At 39.8% G+C, this 24,465-nt stretch overlaps 2 protein-coding genes across 2 annotated transcripts; one reads left to right on the top strand and one right to left on the bottom strand.

The window, feature by feature from the left end:
* Positions 1 to 27: 27 nt before the first annotated feature.
* POLR3G (RNA polymerase III subunit G) lies at positions 28 to 18,227 on the top strand. The gene is made up of 9 exons (XM_063320972.1): positions 28 to 63; positions 1,044 to 1,189; positions 3,256 to 3,384; positions 5,447 to 5,576; positions 9,746 to 9,808; positions 10,524 to 10,574; positions 14,012 to 14,082; positions 14,956 to 15,084; positions 15,582 to 18,227. The coding sequence occupies exons 3-9, from the start codon at positions 3,265 to 3,267 to the stop codon at positions 15,666 to 15,668; spliced, it is 651 nt and encodes a 216-aa protein (XP_063177042.1). The 5' UTR covers positions 28 to 63; positions 1,044 to 1,189; positions 3,256 to 3,264; the 3' UTR covers positions 15,669 to 18,227.
* A 2,275-nt stretch (positions 18,228 to 20,502) lies between these two features.
* Positions 20,503 to 24,459, bottom strand: LYSMD3 (LysM domain containing 3). Its single transcript, XM_063320971.1, has 2 exons — positions 24,051 to 24,459; positions 20,503 to 22,175 (listed from the first exon to the last, which is right to left on the bottom strand). The coding sequence occupies exons 1-2, from the start codon at positions 24,300 to 24,302 to the stop codon at positions 21,621 to 21,623; spliced, it is 807 nt and encodes a 268-aa protein (XP_063177041.1). The 5' UTR covers positions 24,303 to 24,459; the 3' UTR covers positions 20,503 to 21,620.
* Between the last annotated feature and the right edge of the window lie 6 nt (positions 24,460 to 24,465).

The following is a 24,465-nucleotide window of genomic DNA, read 5'->3' as shown; positions in this document are numbered from 1 at the left end:
GCGGCAGCCGCGGGCGGAGCGCGGCGGCGGGTGAGTGAGCGAGCGGGGGAGCCCTGAGAGGGGGTAAGGGAGCTCTGAGGGGGCGTGAGGGAGCTGTGAAGGGGTCCGGGGAGGGCGGTGTGAGGGAGTCGTGAGGGAGTCCTTAAAGGGGATGAGGAAGCCCTGAGGGAGCCTTGGGGCAGGTGTGGGGTGAGGGAGCCCTGAGAGGGGGTGAGGGAGCCCTGAGAGGGGGTGAGGGGGGATGAGGGAGCCATGAAGGGTTGTGAGGGAGCTCTGAGGGGGGTGAGGGAGTCATGAGGGGGAGTGAGAGACCCTGAGGGGGCGTCAGGGAGCCGTGAAGAGGTCCTGGGGAGGGTGTGAGGGAGTCCTTAAAGGGGATGAGGAAGCCCTGAGGGAGCCTTGGGGCAGATGTGGGGTGAGGGAGCCCTGAGAGGGGGTGAGGGGGGTGAGGGAGCCCTGAGGGGGGGTGAGAGACCCTGAGGGGGCGTCAGGGAGCTGTGAAGAGCTCCTGGGGGGGGGTGTGAGGGAGTCCTTAAAGGGGGTGGGAAAGCCCTGAGGGAGCCTTGGGGCAGATGTGGGGTGAGGGAGCCCTGAGAGGGGGTGAGGGAGCCATGAGGGTTGAGGGACACCTGAGGAGGTGAGTGAGCTCTGAGAGACCCCTGAAGGGGTGTGAGGGCACCATGAGGGGGCCCTGAGGGATGTTGAGGGGACCCTGAGTGAGCCCTGAGAGGGCTGGGGGGGCCCAGATGTGTGAGGGTGTGGAGGGGTTGAAGCCCCTTCCCCTGTCACGTCAGGGCTGAGCGCCTCCCAGGGCAGGTGGACAAGACCTGTCTGTGGTGGGGAAAATGAAGCCATAAAGGTGGTGAAGGGAGCAGGGGGAGCCTCTGGGGGTGTCTGGCAGCTCGGGATGGGGGTGGTGGTGCGGTGGAGGGAGAGTGTGGGGAGAGGGAGCAGGAGAGGGCAATGAGGAGCTGATGGGCGGTATTCCCGATGTCAAGGGCTTGTGGCCATCATGACACGTATTTTCACCCTTTTACCTTCAGGGGCAACACCTACAATAGTGAAAGCTCGCCTGAGTCTCATCACACCCGCCACCATCGCACCAGCCAGCGGGGGACCCTGTTTCCACGGGTCTTTCTCTCCTGAAGTCCTCTGCAGCCTTCCCCTGACTGACTGCCCAAGCAACAGCGTACGTAGTTGTGAAGGAATTTTAAAAGCTTAAATCTGAATTTCGCCTTCTCATTTTATAGAGTAAATGACACACAAACTATCCATAAACACAGAAACGTGCACAGGTGCTCCATTGGACATCCCTTGTGTCAGCCAAAACACAAGTTATCATGGTAACTTTGGCATGCTTGTACAGCTCCATTTTTCCTTCACAGTTTCTCCATCAGTCAGATCAGTTTATGGTGTCAGTAGACATAAACCTTCTAAGCCAGTATGCTTGAAAACATCACAAATTTCAGTAAAACTGCAGAGTTGAAATACCACTACTTTTAAAGCTTGTTACTTCTCATCAGACTAATGCGGTATTTCAAGACAGTCTTAGGAGAATTAATTTTAAAGCAGCATTTTAAAAATGGACCTTTATATTCACTATATGTAATGCAAACAGTGTGCCTCTCCTTGCTAGCTGGACATCTCCCCTAACTCGTTTGTTTGTTTTCCTCTGTTGTTGGTTCCCTTTTTTCCCACCTAGATAATACAATTGCTCATGCTTGGGGCTTTACTGTATCTTTTATCTTTCTCCATTCTGCCAGGCTCACATCTTGCTTTTCATCCTGTTTTCAAATAAGTTTGCTACTTCTTTTTTCTTTTTTTTAAATTTATTTTTTATTTCCAGCTAATTAAATACTCAGGCTTAGCTTTTGCTTTGTTGTCTTTCTTAAAATGATTTATTTAGGTCTTTCTGCTTATTTTTAGACGCTTTTCTGTACTGCCAGGTGATGTGGAAATATATGATGTGATTTTATTTTATCCAAACAGAGCTTATTCCTGTTGAAAATAATAAGTGGGAAAATACTTGCATCAGCCTGTTTCTCACTAGCACTTAATAAAAGGCCATTGCTTGCATTTGAGGGAATCTTGAAAGATCTTTATCTTAAGTATGCACTTCTTTGCTCCTAATCATAATTCTCTCCTGGATTCCTTGTGATTTTAGACAAGTGTATGAGAAGCTGTAGGTATTGCATGGTTCCATATTTCCTGTTCGAACTTGCTATCTCACCTGCATGCCAATGATGGGAATAGATGTGATGACAGAGGTACAGCAGTATGTCTGGAACGGACACCTTCTTACCAAGTAGGGTGCAATACACTTGCCTTGCAATTAACAGTAAACAGCGTGTGGGATTTCTGGGCTGGGGCCTTGAATTGATCTTTACACAGTCTTGGGGAGTGAGCAGTAGCACATTGCTTCAGCCTGGCTTCTCTGGCGTCCCATTTCTTGACATCTTCCCTGCAAAAAATGTGTTCCTCATGTTTTGCTTTACTTGCCAACCCATACAATCCTGAGATGAAGATTGGTGTAACAGTAAAGGTGGTGAGATGTGACTGTAAAGATAGTTTTGCAGCCTGTTTTTCTTTTATATCCATGGTGAAATATTTTAGTTAGAAACAACCTCCTTTTATCAGCAGTTAGCTTGGAATCCTTTGGTGCTTTTATCTTGAACCTCTTTGCTTTTGTCTCCTTATCAGTACCCAAAACTAGTTACAAAGATAAAGGAAAAAAATAATCTGAAGGATTATTTGATAATTGATATTGATAATCTGAAGAAGCCACAAGTGACAAACTGTTTTTTGGAGGAAAGCTCAAACTGCAAAATGTATTCACAGAACACTCAAGGCCCTTGAACTTTTTTGTTTGTTTCTTTGTTTTGTTATCTTCTTTCTGGTTCTTCTGCCCTGACTGAACTCAAATCAGCGCGTCTAAGGTTTAGAAGAAGAAAATTCCTGGATTAGGAACGATTAGGATTAATTTCCTTAAAATTCCTGGATTAGGACGTTATTTCAGGCATGCAGAGGTGGCTAACAGAAATGAGGGAATGAAGTTGATTTTAGGCATCTGCCAAATTAATAGTATGTGGAAGAACCTAAGATGGGCATTATAAATGTCTTGCTATTTCAAATGATCTTTGAGAGTTGTTTTAAAATTACTGTAGTCTTTGTTAGACAGTAATTTGATAGGTAATATATATATGCATGCAATACATGTAACAAAAATAACTCTCTAAAAATCTGTAATATTTTCAGTAACTTGAAATGGCTGGGTCAGGTAGAGGAAGAGGACGGGCTGCGTTTACCTTCAACATTGAGGCTATTGGCTTTGCTAAAGGTGCAGCTCTGCCTGATGTCATGTGTCAGCCTCCACCACCATTTCCTGTAAGTACAGCAAGTTTCTTATACCACACTCTCTGCATTCAGGTAAACTGTATTCACTCTTATGTTTAGATAATGTAATGAAATATAAGAACAATGCTAAGCACTTTAGGTCAGTTTTCAAGTACTTAATGTAAATAATTGTTTTTCTTATTATTATTTCTTGTCCCTCTGCTAACTGTTTTCTCCAGTATTTAACTAGATTGCTTGCAAGATGTTCGTTCATTAAAGTCCTCATCATTATTTGGTTTTCTGGACATTACAGTAATGGAAACACGGGATACATGATTTTTTTTTTTAAATGAACTTACACTAGTCTTTGAAGCTGTGAATGGATTTGCTGATTTTAGAAATTTACTGCTGATGCAAAGATTTTGGATTATTGTCTTGTACCTCAGTAGTCAGCGCTTGAAAATAATTTGAAAATAACTGAAAGCTATTTTGTGTAATTAAGGAAACTTAACTGAGATTTGGCATTTGGGATGCATTCAAAAATTAAAGGGGAAGAAAGAGCATTTTCTGACTGCGTTTTGCAGGGAATGCAGGGAAGCTTGAACAATTTTGAGGTGGAAAAGTAGTTCTTACAGTGTTGCAGTTTTATATACAAGAACTTCCCAGTTATGTCAGGATTTGATCAAGGTGCATGATATGATACAGAACTTGCAAGTTTGACATATAATTGGCGCTATATTGAGATTTCGCTGAATAGTTATTTCACCCAAGGTTTTGACTTACTGAACCAGGTGTTATGTATCCTCTTAGTCCACTTTTACAATTAAGTTGTGTGATTTCATTGATGCTAAGCCATCTATAATTGTTCCTAATGTGAATGAGGCAGTCTGCTTGATAGCACAAGGAAACTGAATTCTGTGTGAACTAAACCTTCTGCGGTTACAGTCAGCCGTGGATCAGCCTTGTAGGAGAATTACTAGCCCCGGTATATGTAAAGTACACCATGGAGGAGTTAAAGATGGTTTCTTCCTTTTGTGAACAAAGTTTCAGGACTAAATTAAACTAGTGCCATTCAAAAAAGTAAAAGTTAACCCAGTAACTAGGATCAATAAAAATTTCAAGATTTAGATTTAGTGATTGGGCAGTGACCAAAAGTATATTAGAGCTGTTGACTGACTTGCAGTGAAATTATTTTAAGCAGTGAATTGTTGCTGTTGCATATTTCTAATAGATACGTTCTGAGTTCTTAGGAATTCCTGTAAATGCAATTAAAACTCAATTAAGGAGCACCAGCTTACCATCAGCAACATTAGTGAATTAAAATGTTGGCCAGCTAGAAAATGTAGCTGGAAGCAGTAAGCTCCTTTCATGATCCAGCTCTGGGACTGTGATAGCACTTTGAGCTTTGCAACCTACCACTCAGGTATTGATTGTGCACCATCTGTCGTGTGAGAGAAGCAACATCCATGCTGTAACTCTGCCTCTGTCTCTAGTGTTGTGTATGTTTTTAAAGCTCTTTTTGCTTATTTACCCTACATTTCCCAATTTCAAGATTCATAGTTCAGAAAAAAACCCCAAAATCCAAACCTTAACAATTCATTTAAATTCAACTGACGCAAACGGAAATGTCTGCTACCTGGTTGTATGACAACACAACCTGTTCTGTGACAATAGTCGTGGAAAGGGTGTCTCTGTTACTCAGAGTAATCGTACTCAATGTAGTTAAGATGCTGTTTTAGAGTAGGTTAAAGCCAGCGCTACTCTGACTGAAGAGAGAAGCAATGGTTTCTGAGCAAGTTAGGCTGGGGAAAACTGCTTTTAGCAATTAAGAGCTCAGCATGTCTACAAGTGACTATTTCACAGTTTTAGTACTCTTTTTTTTCTTGATTTCTTGATATATTTTTGCAGAGAGATACAGTGAAGTCATAAAAGGTATGAATTTAGTTGCAAACACAGTTACGCATGTCAGAATGCAGTAAAGTACACTTGTGAAGTAGCATAATGCATAGTTGCACTCTTCTGTGATTAGCTGTATTAATTGTAGCTTTTGTTAGTGTTCCTGTACATTTGATGGATATTAAGACCTTATAAATAATAAACATAATTTGTACAGAGTACAGACAATAAGCCAGTGCCTCTGAAAACAGGAGAAGACGAAGATTACATGTTGGCCTTAAAACAAGATCTTAGAGGAACTATGAAAAAAATGCCATATTTTTTGGCAGTAGAAGATGATCGTGAAGGTTTGTCTATGTTTATGTATTATTTTTACTTATATCTTCAGTAGTTATTATTCCATGGAGGATGATGTAGTGAAATGCATGTGTTGAAGATGTATGGTATACTGATAATGAGGAATAAAAATTGGGAGCTTAAGATAATAGGGAATCTTTCTACTTAACCACTTACTGAAGTTGTGGGTCACACCTACAAGTGCTGTAGCTGGAAAGCAACTCCTGTGTGAAAGAGAGAGGTATCAAAGATCTATTCCATTTGATATACAGTAAGAAACATTTAGACCAACTATATGCAGTTTTCTCAATTATATGCTAACCAACACAAGCAAAACAGGCATTTCTACATGTTAAAATACCCTGAAAATTTTGCAATGGAGCAAAGAAATCTGTAGTAAATACCAGTGTTGAAGTTTAGCTTCCATTTTAATTGTGTAAAGACATACTTAAAATAATCAATGTTATATTTAATAGCCGGACGTTCTAAAAGGTACTAATTTTTTTCCCCTAAGTCCATTCAGGAAAGATCGATAAGTATTACTGACAAGTCACCTGAAATATGAAGATTGAGATGAGGATAAGTGATTTATTGAGGCTTGCATCAGAAGCAGAGCTAGATTAGAATCCAAAGCTTGATTTTATTCCACTTGACCTAAGAATGTCTTTTGCTTATACGTAATTAAAAATTAACCGCTTTGTTATTGTGTGGTAACAGTAAATGCTCTGCTATACTTGGCCTCCAGTCATACATCATTATACTGCTGAAATCCAAGCTTCCTGGTCAGAAAACTGGGGTAGTGGGAAAGAAGGAAAGAGGAGCAGGGTAGAAAGACTTTAATGTCTGTTTACCTTGTTGTGGGGGTATTTTAAATCTAGCGGTCACAGGAGGTTATTACAGTCAGGATTGGTTCTTTTCATTTGTGATTTTCGCCTATTTCTATCGTCCTCCTAAGTGCTTGTTCTGAATGGTTTAAATGGCAAGTGCTGTTACAGGAAAGCAGGAAATACATCATCTTAGAAAATGCCACATGTGTCAGACCCTAGGCCTAGTTAGTGCAATAGGCAGTCATTAAAAAGCTTTATCAAAAATTTTAAGAAATCCAAAGTGGCCAAACACTAAATAATCTTTTCCTTTCTATCTTGTGCTGATTTTGAATAATGAGAGCTGACTTGAACTCTAAAATGTGAGGTTTAATTTACACCCCAAAACCATCAGAGTATTTTCTGACCAAATATTAATGATGTCGATACGATACAGGTACATCCCCTCTAAATTTTTGGTATTTTTTGTTCATGGTGTAGTGGTGAATTCTAGAGTGTGTGAGGCTGTTTGAAATTTTTTTTTATTATTAGGCTTTGAATGTAACACTAATTAACACACCTTACTGATTGTCCACTTGTTCTTGTACTAAAGCACTGTTAAAAATGGAGCAGCACTCTGCAGTGTGAGCAGTGAACACACTGCCAACCAGATGTTGTGGCTCACAAAAGGCAGAAAATTTCCTCTGACCTGCAGCTGGAGCCCAGCAGTCACCAGGAGGCAGCAGGCAGCTGTAGTGCAGCAGGAGCACGGCCCAGGGTGGACCCTGACAGTGCGGCCAGGTAAAACCTTGGTTATGAGGCAAGGAGAACAGGTCTTATCTTCATTTCCAGATCCCATTATGACAGCAGAAGAATTCCAAATTACTCTTTTATCACATCTCCTCTTTCATCTTCTGCGTAAACAAATTTCAGTTTCTTTGGATTCTCATCTCACTAGAGGTTTGCTGTGCTCTTGATCTTTGTCAGGCTTGAAGTTTGCTATTTCTATTTGAGGCATAAAAAAAGAAAACTGTTATGCCTGAGATCCTGACAGGGTTATTTCCAAGGAACCAGTCACCGTATGAGAATATCCTGTCTCTGTTTTCCAGTGTGGCCTTGTGATAGTTCTTACTGTTTACCTCAAAATCATCTTTGTTTCTGCAGCCTTCTTTCTGAGATGCAGTGATCTGTCCTGTTGCTGAGTATGTTCCTTAGTAGAACTGCCAGCTTTGAAGACTGTTTTTCTACAAAAACTGGCAGTTGCAGGGAAAGCGGGTAGACAGCCACTTAATAGACTCAAATAACGTTTCAAATGTTCTCATCATCTCCCTAAGGGTAAGTTGGTAAGTTGAGGTAATGTTTTACTTAACCTTTAGTTGTACAAAAATGCCTCATCTGAGAAGTGGGGTATAATTACATCAGTGGTGGTCTGCAGCTTAAAAAGCTTGCTTTCATCTCAGTCGCAGTATGCAGTTGTCTCTGGGACTGTATTATGTGGCAGAAGTGGCCTAGCTTTAAGAAAATCACTTTCTTCCGCCAGGGTAGGCTACTTTTAACTGATCTTTTCTGTTATCTGGTTTACAGCTCTTTTCTCCCCTCTATTTCATCAAAATGTCTGGTAGGACTAAGAGACAGACAGAAACTTCTTAAATTGGCTTTGCTATAAGAGCAAATGGATTGTTTTAAACCCTCAGCACAACATCTGTGAGCCAAATGCTCCTTTGAAGTGTGAGAAAGGAAGCATTTTAATTAGAACTGAGCTAGCTATCTTTCTTTCATTATTCAGGTAGTAAACGAAAGCCGCGTCTGATACTACCTCACAATTTTGATGTGTTAGTGTGCCATATAGGCTAGATTTTCATCATTCATTTCAACACTCACTTTGGTGTGTAGCAGGCATGTTCTATAGTAAGTTCTCTATTTTCCTCACTTCATAAGCTATGAATCATGCATATTTTTCCTGTAGGTATATCTGCTATGACTGTGTGACTGTCACCTTGGCAGTGGGTTCGTTAGCTGTGAGTGGCGAGAGTCAGTCAGACATACTTTTTTACAGATGGCATCAGCAATTAGTTCTTCCCTAAAGACCCTCAAGCTGAAACCAAAACTACTACTTCCTTTCCCTCTCTGTGCTGACAGTTTCCTATAGCATCTGTGAAGGCCACCTACATTAAATGCCCCTTGAGACACTGCCATTTTAAATGCAAGGTCTTTGTTGCATAGTTTTAAGTAGCTCTTCAGCTTGCATTTGTCATAACTAAGTTTAAAATCGAGCTTCGTCTCAGATGTTTTCCTTCTCTCTTCCTTTTCTCTGGTGAGTATGTTAGAATTCTTTGACTGTAAAGGTCACAATCTGTCTTTGTTACCATTTATTGTACAATACCTACAAAAAGTCTCCCTGTTTGGGTAATGAGTTATTAGTGCAATCAGAATCAGTAATTTTGCATTACATGGCTTTTGCAGTTTGACACAGTAATTTGGTAAGAAAAAATGGGGCTGATTTAAAAATGCTTAAGTTTTGATATTGCTTTTGTCATTAGTGGTTGTACAAAAAAGTTTTTTTGCAGTGTAAGTGGATTTAATTACACTATATCACTACTGTATTATTTACAATGCATTTCTCAGTTTAGTTCTTGTGTCTGAAAAGAGGGTAAATGGACTAAAAGGTGTTGTTGCTGTTTAGGACACATCTGTGTTATGCTGCAAAGCTTTGCTGTTGCAGAAGTACTTAGAGTCTTGGGAGTTGATCATGATCAGTCTGGGAGGCAGCTTTCTGAGACCTGGGAATTCTGGATACTCTTCATGCTTAGCACAGTGGTGATAAATGACATGGGTTTTGTAGCAAAGGTTTGATTGTGAAACTGTTGAAGAGTAGAAGACTTAGTGTTCATTTGATGTTTCAGCATAGTTTCCCTGACTATATCTGCATTTTAATTTTTTTTATGCTTTCCAAGCATAGAAGTATAAATTATAATAATTTTGCAGGGGTTTTTGGTTTTTTGTTTGGTTTTTTTTGGGTTTTTTTGTTTGTTTTTTGGTTTGTTTTTTTTTGAGGGGGAAGGCAAGTGTTTTGATTGAAAGGAGATACCCCAAAAATGCAAAGCAATATTTGAAGCTTTTGCCATTTTTGTAGGGGGGATGTAAAATGCAGGTCTTGCAAGTACTTAGCAAATGATTAGTCCTGAGAATTACCATGAAAACTGCTCAAAGTAGTGACATTAAACTGTTTTTTAAGTATTTGACAACAGCACAAGAAAGTGTTCAATGTGGGATTAAAAATACACAGTATGTTTAGTTACAGGAAAATGTCAAGGACAGTGTCTGGATTACCTTTTTAATTAACTGAGTTCCATAACTCCTTGTACCCTTCTCTATAGCAATTGAGAGGTACAGTCAAAAGTACCAGGACATTGAAAAGGAGCATGCAGCATGGACCCCAGGTAATATCTGAGATTATCAAAGGCTAATTCTTTATTAACCTGTGAAATGTTTTGCTTTTTAAATGTTTGATTCTTTATCTTTCAAGGAATAAAAAAGTATGCAAACATGCAAATCCTTACTAAGTCACATATTATTTGATGAGGGTTATGCCACCCTTTGCATGTTTTCAGATGTAGGCAAAGTATGGTTTTGATGGAAAAAAAGGGGGGAGGGGAATCTAATTTAATTTATTTACGCAGTTGAAACAACTGATTTTCAAGCTTTAGCTCTCACTCTAGCTTTCCTTTTCCCATGGAGATCCCATTTCTGAACTGGGAGCAAACATTGATGTTACTAAAAATAACCCAGCCTGATGTCTCAGTCACGGGTAGCTGCGTTTTATAACATTAAACTTACACAACCGTATCTGTATAGCTCACTACTGCCAGCTTAATCATAGAATGTAAGTTGAAGGGCATGTGGTCCACTGGAAGGGCTGAACTTCAGCTCTTTTGCCAGTTGTCGTTAAGTGGGTGAAATGCCAGTCCTTACACCAGTTCCTCAATTGAAAGTACAGCTAGAATTCCATAGAACTGTTGTGTGCTAAAACACTTAGGTATGCATGTAAATAGGATTGAGCATAACATGGGCCCCTGTCTTTCCTTGGTGGGTGGCAGGGGGAGGATTACTGCTGTGAGTCATCATTCATATATTTTAAAGTTATCTTCTGTACAGATTGGAGAAGACTCCCAAGAGAGATGAAGCCAAAGAAAAAGACCAAAAAAGGTATATTACATAATTTTAAGAAGCATTTAGTACACACTAGTTGAGTGATAGAAGACATAGTGGAGCTGATTAGGGGAAAAAGATGGTAGAAGTGTTAATTAGTCTGAATAATCAGGGCTTTTGGCAGATTTTTTTGAAATAATTTACTGGGTTTTGTGGTTTTTGCCTTGCTTCTGTAGGATATTTTAACTTATTGGAACAGATTTATCTTCCTTTCCTGCCTTTGGTATTGGTGTACCATATTAAGATATGAGATATGTAATAGTGAAAGATTGAAAAAAAAATAACAAAACTTTTTGTTCTGAAAGTTTGTATCTTTAGTCAACACTCCCCCTTCTAGTCAATGAATAGCTGGCTGTTGAGATTTCCTTTATGTTTTGGGTTTCTTAATTATCTTGTTTATTATTTGGTTGACTTTTGCATTTTTTTAAGCGTTTTACATGTGATTTAATGTAGGTTATTTTCTATTTTCCCTGGGTTTACTTTTTTTGTTTATTTTCAGCTTTCTTCTGCAGAATTGTGAACCAGATCCTTCAACAGCAGTTGGAGCTGGTATTGGTTGTTCTTACAGGAAAAGAGTTTTTTATTACACAGCATCATACATGTATTTGTTTTTCAAAGTGTTTTCTGGTATGCATGAGTGTTATTTTAACTTCTCCATAAAAGTCTGTTGCTCTGTTGATGTGAAATAACACTTGGCCTCCTGTATCTAGCTGTCTGTTGTATATAGTTGTTTACTTTCGTGTTCTCTTTGTCCAAGTCCTTCATGTGTCATTTTTCAGTTCAAGGATAAAATAGAAAAAGAAATGGAAATGTGCAGTAGTCATGGAGACTGGCTCAGCTGGAAGCTTTGTTCCTTTTAAGAGAGTCTTTGAGAATTACAGTACTAAAGGTAGACTGCAAGATTCAACTGGAAATGAAATACTTATTTGCAAAATCTCTAAAGAAGAAACCAGTACATACCTACTTTTTTTTTTTTTTCCCAAAAGAAGAAACTGCATTGGCTTTTATAAGCCTGGATGCAATAGTTACCTCCCCAAGATCCAGTGAAATCATAAATGCTGATTTATTATTCCTTGTTACAATAATGTGTTTATCATAAACAAGGAGAGAATCACTGCTCACTGTGGGGGATTTTTCCTCTTTCTTTTGTGCCCGTTTCTGTGTTTGCTCTTAAAAGTACATTTTCTTACTGAATTGTAATGGCAGTGATCATCTGACCACCAGAATTCGATTTGATTTAAAAAAATAGTAAAAATAACCTAGTTTTATTTTTTGGGGGGGAATCATGATGATACAGAGGCCATACAAAAGTCATATGAGTCAGGAGGTTTGTAAATAGCTGATCATTAGCCCTTCTGGTACATATCTTTGTTGTATTTTGAGGACAGCCATCTTAGGAGAGACTTTCTAGTTGAGTGGAACAAAGGTGAGGGAGTGGAGAGAATCTGCACCGAAATTCAAACAGGCTTCCTACCTTTCCACCTTCATAGATTGCAGGCATGGTTTGGGGATCACTACACAGTTACATGTACAGGGACGGCGTCATTTTTACACACCTTCCTTTTTCTGGTTTCCCTGAGTATTTTAACCTAAGACCTGACCACCTGCCTTCTTAGTGTCAAAACTTTGGGTAGAATTCCACATCTGTCCCACACTTACCCCTGTCTGTGGACCACAGCATTCTAGATAGCAGCAGTGCCTGCCAAAAAACCCGCAAAAAACAAAGCATTGACCGGGTTCAGCTCTTGTAGGCCAGCTGTATGCATATGTTCATAGCAATCAGATGTATGCATTTAAGCCTAAGGAACGTGTTATTTGGAAAGATTAAATTGTATTGCTTCACACCTCTAAGCTACATGGGTGTAAGGACCTATTTTGCATGAAGTTCTACTAACAATGGGTTAGTGTGTCTAATTTTGTGATAAGCTCCAGAGATGACCAGCATTTAGGGAAAGATCTTGCATGTCTGCTTTCATTTGCAGGCTATTTGTTCTATAGGCATTGTCTCTAAAAGCCTGCAGGGGTTTTTGCAGAGATGGTAATTTTGAATCATACTTGTTTTACTTAAAAGCTTACTTCATTCTGGATGTGTTTGCGTTGACGTTGTTCCTGTGTTATTACAGAGCAGCTTGACTCCGCTCAGCTCTGCGCAGTGCTTTTGTCACACAATCCCCTCCTAGGCAAAACACTGAAGTGAACTGAAGGTTATTTGTACCAAATACTTTTGACAAAATACAGTTGTCTTCTTAGCAGCTCTTAGCGTTCTGCTTGAGTATTGGGCTTGAGTATATGATAAAATACATAACCACATTGGGTTACTGTCTGCTGCAAGAAAGGATACCCCTCCATCAATGCATACTGTTTTTCTTTCTGATAACCACTTAGTGCAGCCTAGCATAAAGAAGGTGCAAGTTACCTAAGCTAGCTTGTCTGAGGGTACGTTGTCCATCAGAAGTCGTGTAGCTACACCAATATGGCACTTCACACAGGCAGTTTTACTCTGCTGAGAAGAGTTAGTCTGTGTTAGGTACAGCCCTATGTTCTAAGTTTTATGTGATCGTGCTGGATATAGCAGGAGAGCGAAAAGACGGTTACGTTGTGGAAACAGGACGTCTAATGGAGCGCTTTAAATGCTGAAACATCTCTCACTCCAGAGCTCTGTTTCTCCTCATCTTGCTGTTCAAACTGACTCCTGGAATTGGGGAAACCTTAGTTTAGGGTGCTGCAATTTAGGTAGCTCTTGCCTGGGTATATGGAATGCTATGTTTGACCTTCGATCCACCACATAGTTAAGTAGCATAATGAGGTTGGATTGTAGGGAGTACTTTAAGATTAGGGGTGATTTAAGATTGTAGGCAGTAATTTAAGTAACATAAAGGTTATGTTCGTGAATCAAGAGGCAGGTGGAAATATGCACTGTGGACTAATGAGATGAGAGCCGACTGTGCTCCAAAAGCCATCTAGCTGCAGTAACCATGCCTACTGTTCTGGAGCTAATAAACTGCTGTCTGCCTTTTTTACCTATCCATCTGAAGCACCCAGCTGTCATTAATCCGTTGCATAAGTTAGTAACACTAATGAGTTTTTTTTATTTCAAGATGATGAAAAATAACCATTGAAATTTTAGTCTAGCTTCTTAACATATTGTGGGTATGTAGTTGAAAAGTATTTTGTGAAGCTGAATGTCGTGCTTCGGCCAAAATTAGTTAACTGTCTGTTCAAAGTGAATTTCAGACTGGCCCTATAGGCATCACTTACATAAATGGGGCATTTACACCGCCATGAATAATGTAGCTCAAAGTCTAACGCAATTTTAGTACAGACATCATGGGCTTTCCATGGCATGCTCAAGATGTAAGCTCTTACAAGCAGGTAAAACAGAGAATTTGTGTCCTCTCATGTTAAAAAAATAATAGCAATATATTTTATTTCAGCAGGTGCAAAACCAAAAAAGGCAAAAAGCTCTGAGCCTAAAAGTAATCTGGATGTGTTGAAAAAAATTGAGGTAAGATGTGCACACTGTTTCTAAATTGTACAATAGAAATTGCTGAAGGAAAATGAAACCTTTAGTATGTTTTTTGGTACAAATGGACTAACCAGATCAGCCTTTTTCTGGCCTTCTCTTGCTTCTCTAACAGACAGTTGTTCTGCAATGTGGTAGCACAGGGGAGAGGATAAAGATAGAGCCTGGCTGTGGAGAAACTATTTTCTTTGCTCATGTTTGACTCTGAACACTACGACCAGTTGTTCTTCACTGGGTAGCGATGTAGGCTAATGGTGAACAGCAGAGCTACTGTTAGAACTTACTGAAGAAGGAATTGGTGCCAGAGCGTTTAAATCTGTTGCTGTTTTGCTAATCTACTGGTGTTGGAAATGAAACCATTTAATAAATTGAGAGGGAAAAAACATACAGAAAGAGAAACAGGAGGAATGTGACTGGTCTTGGAGGCAACTACCCACCATGTGGGAATGGGAAGCTTAAAGGTGAAACAGCCTATATTTTTTCTCTTGGTGATCCATCAGTTGTTTGGTGCAGATACATTATTATATACAGGATGTTGTATTGCTTTATGAAGTATGACATGGTCTTCTACTGACAATTATTCTAATGGTGGTAAAGGACATCATCATCTCAATTTATTACAGAAGACATACTTTTTTAGACTTCAGGTCCGATGGTTAATGCTTGATCAAGTAAGTCCTTACGAAGATCTTGTGTTTCACATCACGTTGTTTTAAATATTAACAAAAAACTTTTGCACAGCATCATTATGCTAGTTGTCGTGCGGTTAACTGCAGCATAACATCTTGGTTGTGTGGAGGATGTGCTGTTGCTGTAACGTGGGATTACCTTGTAAAAGAGATTGCCTTGTGACAGGAGTTGGAAAAGAAGGATGATGAAGAAGAAAAATCTGAAGATGAGAAAGACAAAACAAAAGACAAAGAAGGTGAAGATGATGAAGAAGCTGAAGAACCAGAGGAATATGATGAAGAGGAGCATGAAGAGGTAGAATGTCAGTTTTCCTATTTACACAGTCAGATCCCACTCATGGAGTAGCGTGTTGGCTGTCAGCCAAAGAAGTGTCCCTAGCTTCTCTGGCACTGAGGGAGACTTGCAGTGAGAGGCATTATTACATCAGTTTTCTTTGTTGCACTACATTGTTTGTAGTTAATTTGAGTGGGTGTTTCAGATTTGTTACTCCCGAAGAGCTCTGAAAAAAGATCTTGCAAGCAGGAATGTGTCCTGCCATAATCAATACATAGAAGTATTCATTTTCATCATTAAAGCAGGGCACAAAATTTACATAAAAAACTAATGCCTCTTCTTTCATAGATATGAGAACTTCATTAGAGTATTTTCTTTTTTCTTTCCCAAGAAATAAGAAAAAACTCCTGTTACTGTTTTAAAATGTGGGTGTTCAAGTTCAGTTAAAACATGTTTCTTTCATAAATTGCCTCCTCCACAGATGTAGTGATAGATTATTTTTTTTCCCTTTTGTTTAGGAAAATGACTACATTTCGTCGTATTTTGATGATGGAGATGACTTTGGTGCTGGCAGTGATGACAATATGGATGAAGCAACATATTAGCTGCTGTTGCTAGGTGGTGCACTCCTCAAGCCTTACGCTACTTCAAGTATAATTTGGGAGGTAGGCTGAGTATCTACAGAACTAATGCTTGAGCTCTGTTCGTTTTAAGTATACTCTCCAAAAACATGTTGGACAATTCTTTTGAAGTGTACTACACTGTAGAACAGGATATGGGATCTTTTGTTTTGTTCTTTTGCCAAATGTTTTGCAGACAGATGCCTATTTAAGGTTCTCTGGAATGCCTAATGATGGAGTAAGCTCTAAGCCATTGTATTGCCTCTGCACAGAAGAATAATGTATGCATTTTAAACAAAATTGTGCCTAAGCATTTGCACTAGTTAATTCTATGCTTTAGCAGTCAAATCTTGAAAATAACAGTGAAATTCTTGATGACTGCAGCAAAAAAAGTTATGGCCTTTGTGGACATAAGCTGCTCATATTTAGCAGCTGAATTCTCTGAAGAAATTTATGTAATTTCTGAATTCAGGTGACTGAAAATAATTGACCACTAAGCACTTTAATATAAACTGACTTGAAAGGACCTTAGTAATATGGACAGATAACATAATGAGAATATTTTGGTAAGCTATTACTCTAATTAAAAGAACTTATTATTTCCCATATTTTGTGAAGAAGGGACTGTAATATTTAACAATGTGTTGTTACATTACCTTTATGAATCAGTGTAAGTAATAAGGATAATTTAGAAAGAATACATGGCAGAATTTAAGACTGAGAAATTATGGAATCCTGGTTTTCACCAGTGGCACACCGATTAGTGAAGAGAATTTCAGTCCTTCACCTCAGTTTCTCTGCCTCTTTAGGCAATACCAACTCTCCTACCTCACAGAGCTGTTAAGTGAGATGGCAGGTGATAGCTATCCATGTACTTGTTAATGCATTTATTTACTTTTCTACAGAACAAACAAGACAGAAACTTAACAGACAGCAAATCAATACCAAAAAAAACCAAAAATGTAGGAAAAGAAAGTGGTAAAGTATTTCAATGCATGAAGTTTTAACTGGGAAAACAAGGCAAGAATGCTGAGAATAGCAAAACCAGAATGTTTGGGAACACGGATTTTATTTAAGAACCAACAGCTATAGTGTAGAAACCTTATTCCTGAGATTAGAAACTTGAGGAAATGACAGCATTCTCTGTTTCCCATTGTCCTTTGACAATACAAAATATTGATCAGTGTTATTTTTGATCAGTGTTATTATATTACTATTGACCAAGGTTAGGTTTTTGTGTTTTTTTTTTAACTTTTTAAAAACATTCTGTTCTTGATAACTAGCGCTGCTATCAGGTCTAATGAACGAACAGTTTTAAAACAAAACCAATTATTTTATCAGCAAAAGAAAGTACGGAAGTTTTGCTTGTAGTTTGGCATTTTGTCAAGCAGTACTTGATCTCACGGCTGACTGGGAAACAGTACTGCATTATTCTGTGAACTTCTGTATGCAATAGGAATTTGTTCCTTAAGGTGTAGCTTTCAAGTGTTCTGATAAAACTCATGACAGATGTAAAGGAAATTAAAGTAAAATGCTATACAGGTCACACCTCAGAGGTATACCAATTTTATTTTGAAGCGTTCATAGCTATATAACGTTTAATAAACATTCTGGTGCATTGCATAGGAAATGTATTCTGTGTGATCATTTTCTTTTAACATCACACTTGCCAGCAGTTGTTTCCTGAACAGGTGTGCCCGTTTCTTGCATGTGATACACAAGAGGAAGACAGATGTTGTGAACAAGGTAAGCATGGCGAAAATTAAATTTGCTTGCCTCGAATGTAACTGGTACTACCTTCTACTAGCTGTTTCCCTCTGTGCAAGGTAACTGAGACTCCTTGCCTCTCACACAAGGAATGCAAATAGATGGCTTTTGTCAAAGACAGAACTACAGAATTAACACTGGAAGAGCATTACTGCCCTAGTTAACCATTTGGCCACAAGCTGTGGCTTGCCTGAACAGATACAATACCTTATTTTGTAGCAGACTGATGACTTTCTTCATTCATCATGCTGCTGATGGCATAGACAACTGCCTCTCTGCTGTACTGTTGAGAAATAGTACTCTGGCAGAAATGAGGTCTTTTTCAGACCTTTGAACTATGGTCACCTCGGTCCTTCAGAAGGAACTGCTGAGTCGTAGGATGGACCCTCTAGAACTAGTTTAACAATGGGAAATAAGTCCAACACTTATGAACATGCAGAGTTCCGCAATGAAGGCACTTCTGAAATCAGACTCTGCTGTTCCAGAGGCTAACACTTGCAGCTGTTTTTATAAGTTGATTTTCTGATTGCTTAGAATTTATTGCTACTTACGTTGCTACTTCACAGAAGGTGGCACTGCTTTTAGTGTTTAGGAAGATCGCAATTTTTCATGCCTGTTTCTTAAGCCTCATTTCACAAAACTAACAAGTTCTTGGAACTTTATGCAGAAAAATTCCAAGTTCTACAAGGCACGCACAGGATAAACCATTAAGGCTGCAGTTACGGTATGCTAGATATGAATGCTATATGCAGCTACTGCCAACAAAATACTTGTTGGCCAAGGATTTTTATTTTAGATCATACATAAAAACTAGCCAAAACAAATACAAGTAGTGGCCTCCTGTAATAAAACATGCAAAGTATATACAGCTAAGAATACATTATATGCACCACTTCCACTGCAGTCTAAAATAAAATCTTTATTTTACATATATTGTTTACGTTCTTCTAAAAGCAGAGGAGCAGAAGTATTTAAAATAAGACTTGCATCCTCATTCAGGATTATTTTACAAAGTTGTATTTTCAGCCTTTATAAAATAATTATACAAAGACTATTTGTAACAACGTACTCGAAAATATAGCAGATTAAAAGCATGTACCTGTTACATGATCCAACAGTGCAATATGCACTTAAATTTAAAACCAACTTCCTGATCAACAATGTGTTGCAATTAATCTAAAACATGACTTACCACTCAGTTGTTTTGGTTTTTGTTGGGTTTTTTTTTAAACAAGTCAGTTTCTAAAAGACTAACTTTAGAGATTTTAACTTAAGTCAGATTTAAGTTCCATACAGAGCAGTTACACTGTTTATTCAGGGCTGAAACGTGATGATGCATTGCCCAGTGTTATACTTGGGCAAAAAACGGTTAAGATCCCTGCAACCTGCAGAAAGCCAAGCCAGCTAATGCTTGTAGATCCCCACTATTGAAGTCCTCCAGTCTTGGAAAGAGACCTCCTACATCTTCTGATAAAGTTAACCCTTTAAATTAAAAATATGCTACATAATTAAACAGTAAAACCATGCGAGGCACTTGAATAGAGTATAGTACGGTTCAATAAAACAGCTATCCCTTTGTGTTTTTCAAATGACTGCTTATCCTGAGGCAAATAAAGGCCCATCGCACTTAACTCGGCAACAGTAAGCCACAGGCTTTCCAACACGGTAAAAGCTCAAAGCCCAAGATAAGCGAGAAAACTATTCAGCTGTGTAACTACAGGACAAAAAGCAACAGTTAACCACTGATGCCTTTACTGGTACGACAGGATAGAGACCTTCCTGACAGTCAAACCACAACTGAAGTTATGTTCACATCTGTACTGATGGCGGTTTAATAGCCATCAGTTCAGATTCATGGCAGCAAATTAGGCTTATGTTGCATCATCACAATAGCTAATTTCATGTTCTTTGACAATTTCTTCAGAAATGGAAGGATAATGCATTAAAAATGTTGAGGTTTCAGAAATAGAACAAAGGGGAAAGCAGCAGCAAACAAGCTTGCAGCTTAGAACTGACACATTATATACTGAGTTTTGATCCCAAATAGAAGACATTTGTGTTAATGTGCCAAAGCTCTGTCATCTTGACTCGAGCAAGTCACCTTTTAAAGTTTTATAGCCCTAGAAGCTGTATCACGTTAGCCACCATAAATTATTTTGTAATGCAGTTTTTCATACAGCCTTACCCAGAACTGGTACTCCAGTATTCATGCTTGTGTTAACAGCATATTCTTTTTGTGGAAAGAACTATTATTTTGAAACTATTATCTTTGAAAACAAGTGTTATGTGAAACATGAAGTTCGTGCCTGTTCGCAATCCCTCTTCTAGGGTGGAAACTATGAGTAGTCATACTATCTCCACAGATACTACTTTGATCAAAGGGTTCAAGAGCCACAGATCATAGTTCACAGATCCAGCTGTACAGCGTTCCCTTTAAGCTCTGACCCGCTTCGATTTCAATATAATACGTTAAAAGTTATCCAACTCATGTTCGTACACCTAGCATACCAGTGAAGAATATTTGCCCCACTTCAGGCAATAGATGCCCCAAGAATAGATGGGACTTGAGTCTTTTCTTTCAAAATTTAAGTTGATAAAGCACTTTGGAATACACCCAACAGTTAGGAAACGCTCACTTTATCAGATTTTTTTTTTATACTGTATATACTTAATCAAGACACTCAAAGAAAGCTTATACTAGTAGTTTAAGGAATAGTGATATTTTTCCATTTCTCTCTTTTTAAGTCCTATTCAGTCAGTCATCTTGGGCTTTGGTAACAAGTGGTACTTTGAACAGAGCAATGGAAATCCTACTACAAGAGGCAAATATAACAAAAAAAAAAATTATAGGCAGCATCTCAGTTTTTATTTAAAAATATTCTGAGTACACAAGTACCTCCTCCTTTATGTAGGAAGAGTCCAGAATTTTTTTATTTTGTCGTATTTTCAGGTAGGGAAGAAAAGAGGGGAAAAACAAGGTGGTTCATGAAACCCCAAGTGAAACATTCAAGAACAGAGTGGTTGATGAACACAGTATGACGTCAAGAAGAAGTCTGAAGCTGCAACTGGTCTATTCTGCTGCAATTTTGAGGTTCTTGCTAGCAGCCATTGAATCTCATTTGAACTTTTCTAGGAGATTTCACAAAAAAGTTAGTGTTTGAGGTTCATGGGTACATGACCACTAGCACACTCAGGACCCACATGACTGCTGTCTGAAGGATCTGTTGGTCCTGAACAGAGATTAATTGGAGGGGAAAATCCAATAGCATAAAATAAATGCTACTGAAGCAGTCACAGCAAGGTGCCACACATCTGCGCTTCTTTTGTTCTACAGACAGCTGACCAGAGAAGTGCAGTCCAGCCCTGTTAGTTTTCAGTAGGATACCATGGAAGGATGTGAAGTTTCAACAAGACTCTCAACTGGACCATGATGAGGCACAGTATCACCTAACAGAAAACCAATTACCCAACTGCCTATACTGAAAAGTACTAAAGAATGGGTTGAACACAGGTGTTGAACACAGGCACAAGATCTGAAGATTCCAGCTTAAGTATTAGCTACTGCCTCTACAGAAGTCACTTTTTTAAAAGAACTTCATAGTGGCAATTGATTATGGAATGATTGGGTTTTTAAAAAAAATATCTTACTCTATAAGAAAGATAAAATTATGAGAACGCAGTTTTAATTGACAACTGTAAACCTGATATCAAAATGTCAAGTGTACTATGCATTCTATAAATACTTTAAGATGTTTAAAAGTTATATCCCCAAAAGCCCATTTTAGGGCTGTAAAACATAAAGTGAGGCTCCTCATGTGTTAGTTCAAACTACGTATTTTCAACTCATTAATTAAAAAACATATGCCTATCAAAATAGAAAAAAGTGCAAAGCTTCAGAAACAATTTTATACCTTAATTTATATCCCAATCTTGCATTGAAATATTCAGAGATTACATGATCCACAGAACTATCCCTGTACTGGAACACTGCCCATAAAGGCAAGTCACACATCAGTACGCATTTTCTCTGGGTTCCAGATGCATTTTGCATTCTGTGGTTTCCCCTTTATCTAATGCTATGTTACATGTCTATGAGTAACAGTTGCCTGGGGTTTTTCCGTTGTTAAGGCTGAAGATCTTGATTATCAACATTTATACTATTTGCTGGATTTATTCCATTTTGTCTTTGTTTCTGATTTGATGCTGCTGTGGCAAATAGGAAGATTCCGTTGTAGAATGGTGACTGACATCTGCTTTCACTAGAACTTCATAATACAGGAGATAAAAAACTGGAGTTACTATGCCAATAATCAACATAATCACTACAGCTGTCCACCATCCTATACCCCAATCTGCTCCATAGTAAGGATCCTTGCATTTTTTAGTTTTACCATCAGTTTCAAAACAGACCTGTTGGGCTGCTAAGGCAGAAACAACTTCATTAAGATTCTCTCGCTTTGTATCATTACACTTCACTATTTCTTCTATATCTCGATCCACTTCTTTTAAGAAGTTGCCAGCAGTCTCATTAGCAGAGAATTTATCAGATGGTGACATCTCCTGCACTTCTGGGGAGCACTGAGCAGGCCGAAGGACTGGTCTTCCTTTTGGAGAGACGTGTGTTTCTGTCAATACACTGAACTTTTTCACCGGAATTTTGATAGACCTCAGGGCAAAAAAATCTTGATCATTGATAAGATTGTTAACTCTCTTGATATCTGCCACCTAAAAATAAAAACAACAGTTTAAATATCAAAGCTCCATTGAACCGAAACTCTTATTTAAATAAGAGTACTACACCCTTCAGAAATACAATTCTTCCCCAATGAAACAAAGGCAGGGCCTTTTTTGTTTTGTTTTTTTTCCTTTTTAAACCCATACCCATTCAAACAGTATGAAGTGAGAAGAGGTCAAAGACCAAATCTGAACACTGTTAAAGCAAGAATGTAATTACGAGGTAACAAACCTCCTCACTTAAGATAGGAAGACTGAAAGTCACTGCAGGCATGTATGTTCACTAAATGTATATTCATCTGCCAGCAGCAACTGTCTCTGTGAAATGAATGGGACTTGACCTCGGTGTTTCCAAATGAAGTAAATTACTGTGAGTTCCTAATTAAATTGAAAACTTCTGAGTAAGGAATATTAAAAATTATGAGCTTCCAATTCATCTAGCCACAGCTGTAGTTTGGATAGTCTTTCTGCTTCTGGGGGCTAAAGCAGGAACCAAGCGTAGTTTAAAACTCATCTTCCCTCATCAAGTGAGCTCTCACCTTTCCCTATTCTTGCTCAAAACAAATCTCATTTTGCTCTCACAAAGTTCAGATTTGGAGTCTAACGGGAAATACTCTACAGGGATTTAAGTACCCTTGGAGAATTCGCAGCTTCATTCTGAGACAGCAACTCCCTCAACATGGGAGGTAGAGCCACAACGAACCTCACCATAACAAAGTACTCGAAAATTGGTAGGTTTTTTGCAACACCAGGTAAAGCACACAGGAATTGTGCCTATTTTAGATGCACAAGTACCCAAGTTCATATCCTTCTTGTCCTCTTGTCCATCTGCCTCAGGAGAGGTTACAGACAGAAGACAAGATTGCCGAGAGACCCTTGTTGCTGGGACTCCTCCACTTAAAACACAAAAATGGCCAGAAAAAGTAACTTAGGGCAATCTGTGCCTACTGCCTGTACTAAACTTGTAACTTTAAAAAGTGTTTGGGTTCCTGGGACAGTGTATTTGTTACATGTACCACCCTAAATAGACCGGATGAGCATAAAACACTGCCAAATGGAGCGTTTACCTCAGTGATTCCACCCCAACACAAGTTATGCTTTCTGCCTAAAGCCCTGGAACGCTCTTCCACGTTCTCCATGAATTTCCAAGAACGAGAGCAACTGAGTTATGGTTTATTTCTTGTTTGAGGGCTGATCTAGTAACCCTGCTCAAAATACCTAATTGCAGTGGGTTCTGAAGCCAAGAATTGCTGAAAAAGGCTAAGGTCTGTCATGATTATCGCACAGTTACATCAAGACTTTGGTACCTAAGCTGACGACAGCAGGCCCCTAATTTTATTTCTGCCTGTAAGTATTAGGTGACAGCAAGGCTCCTGTAAATAGGGATTTTAAATTTTGACTAAATCTGACCTCCTGAAAACAGCACAGCCAGCAGTCAGTCCGCCAACACAGCTGATTTCCCCTTAAGACTGGATATGCGCACAGGCTGACAGCCACCAGGACGGAAGCCTTAATTACTGCTGGCCAGCCAGAAGCGGTGGGTAGGACGAACACTCACTAATTAACTAATTACAGAACTCCTAGGTAGGAGAGGGAGGGTGGTCCGAGAGCCTGGTGGGAGTGCTGGGGGCATGGCGGGGAGCTCCCAACGGTACAACCTGCTTCTGCTTACAATTATTTAGCCAAATTCGCAAATACAGGATTTTTTTTTTCCCCCTCCCTTAACGGGATGAGGGCCCACGCGTGACCGCGACTTTTACGGTAAAGCGTACACTCTGGGCCAGGCAGCGACACGAGCGAAACGAGAGGCTGATTTCCAGCCGATGTTGTTTTTAGGCAAAGAGGCCGGCGGCGGCGGGGACTCACCGAGCAGCAGTACTGCAGCGCGATGGCGTTCAGCGTGTCCCCCTCCCGGATATCCCTCGCCAGCAGCACGATGTCATCCAGCCTGTCCCTCGACGCGCTCCGCCGCACCTTCTCCCTGCCCCGCGGCCGCAGCTCCGGCCCCTCGCCCTCCTCCTCCGGCCCCTCGCCCTCCATGGGGTACAGGTGACCGCCGGCGGGCGGCTGCGCTATGGCCGGCGGCTGCAGGCCGCAGCCGGCGCCTCTGCCGGCCATTCTCCGCGGGTGCGGGTGGAACGGACCGTCCTCCGCCGTCGGGATCGCCCCGCCGATCCCTCCCGCTGCTGAAGGGAGGGGAAGGGAGGGGAAGGGAGGAGAGGGGAGCGCCCGGCCCCGCCGCCGCCCCCCCGCAGCTGCCCTACCTGCCACCGCAATGGCG

Source organism: Chroicocephalus ridibundus, chromosome Z (genome assembly GCF_963924245.1).
Source record: "Chroicocephalus ridibundus chromosome Z, bChrRid1.1, whole genome shotgun sequence".
NCBI classification, from domain to species: domain Eukaryota; kingdom Metazoa; phylum Chordata; class Aves; order Charadriiformes; family Laridae; genus Chroicocephalus; species Chroicocephalus ridibundus.
The sequence above is the reverse complement of the archived record's forward strand: the minus strand, read 5'-3'. Positions and strand labels throughout refer to the sequence as shown.

Coding starts and splice junctions, on each gene's coding strand:
- LYSMD3 (XM_063320971.1), bottom strand. CDS start 24,302: ATGGCCGGCAGAGGCGCCGGCTGCGGCCTGCAGCCGCCGGCCATAGCG. Junction 22,176..24,050: donor CGCTGCAGTACTGCTGCTCG/GTGAGTCCCCGC, acceptor TTTTATTTTTAG/GTGGCAGATATCAAGAGAGT.
- POLR3G (XM_063320972.1), top strand. CDS start 3,265: ATGGCTGGGTCAGGTAGAGGAAGAGGACGGGCTGCGTTTACCTTCAAC. Junction 10,575..14,011: donor AAAGAAAAAGACCAAAAAAG/GTATATTACATA, acceptor ATTTTATTTCAG/CAGGTGCAAAACCAAAAAAG. Junction 15,085..15,581: donor ATGAAGAGGAGCATGAAGAG/GTAGAATGTCAG, acceptor CCTTTTGTTTAG/GAAAATGACTACATTTCGTC.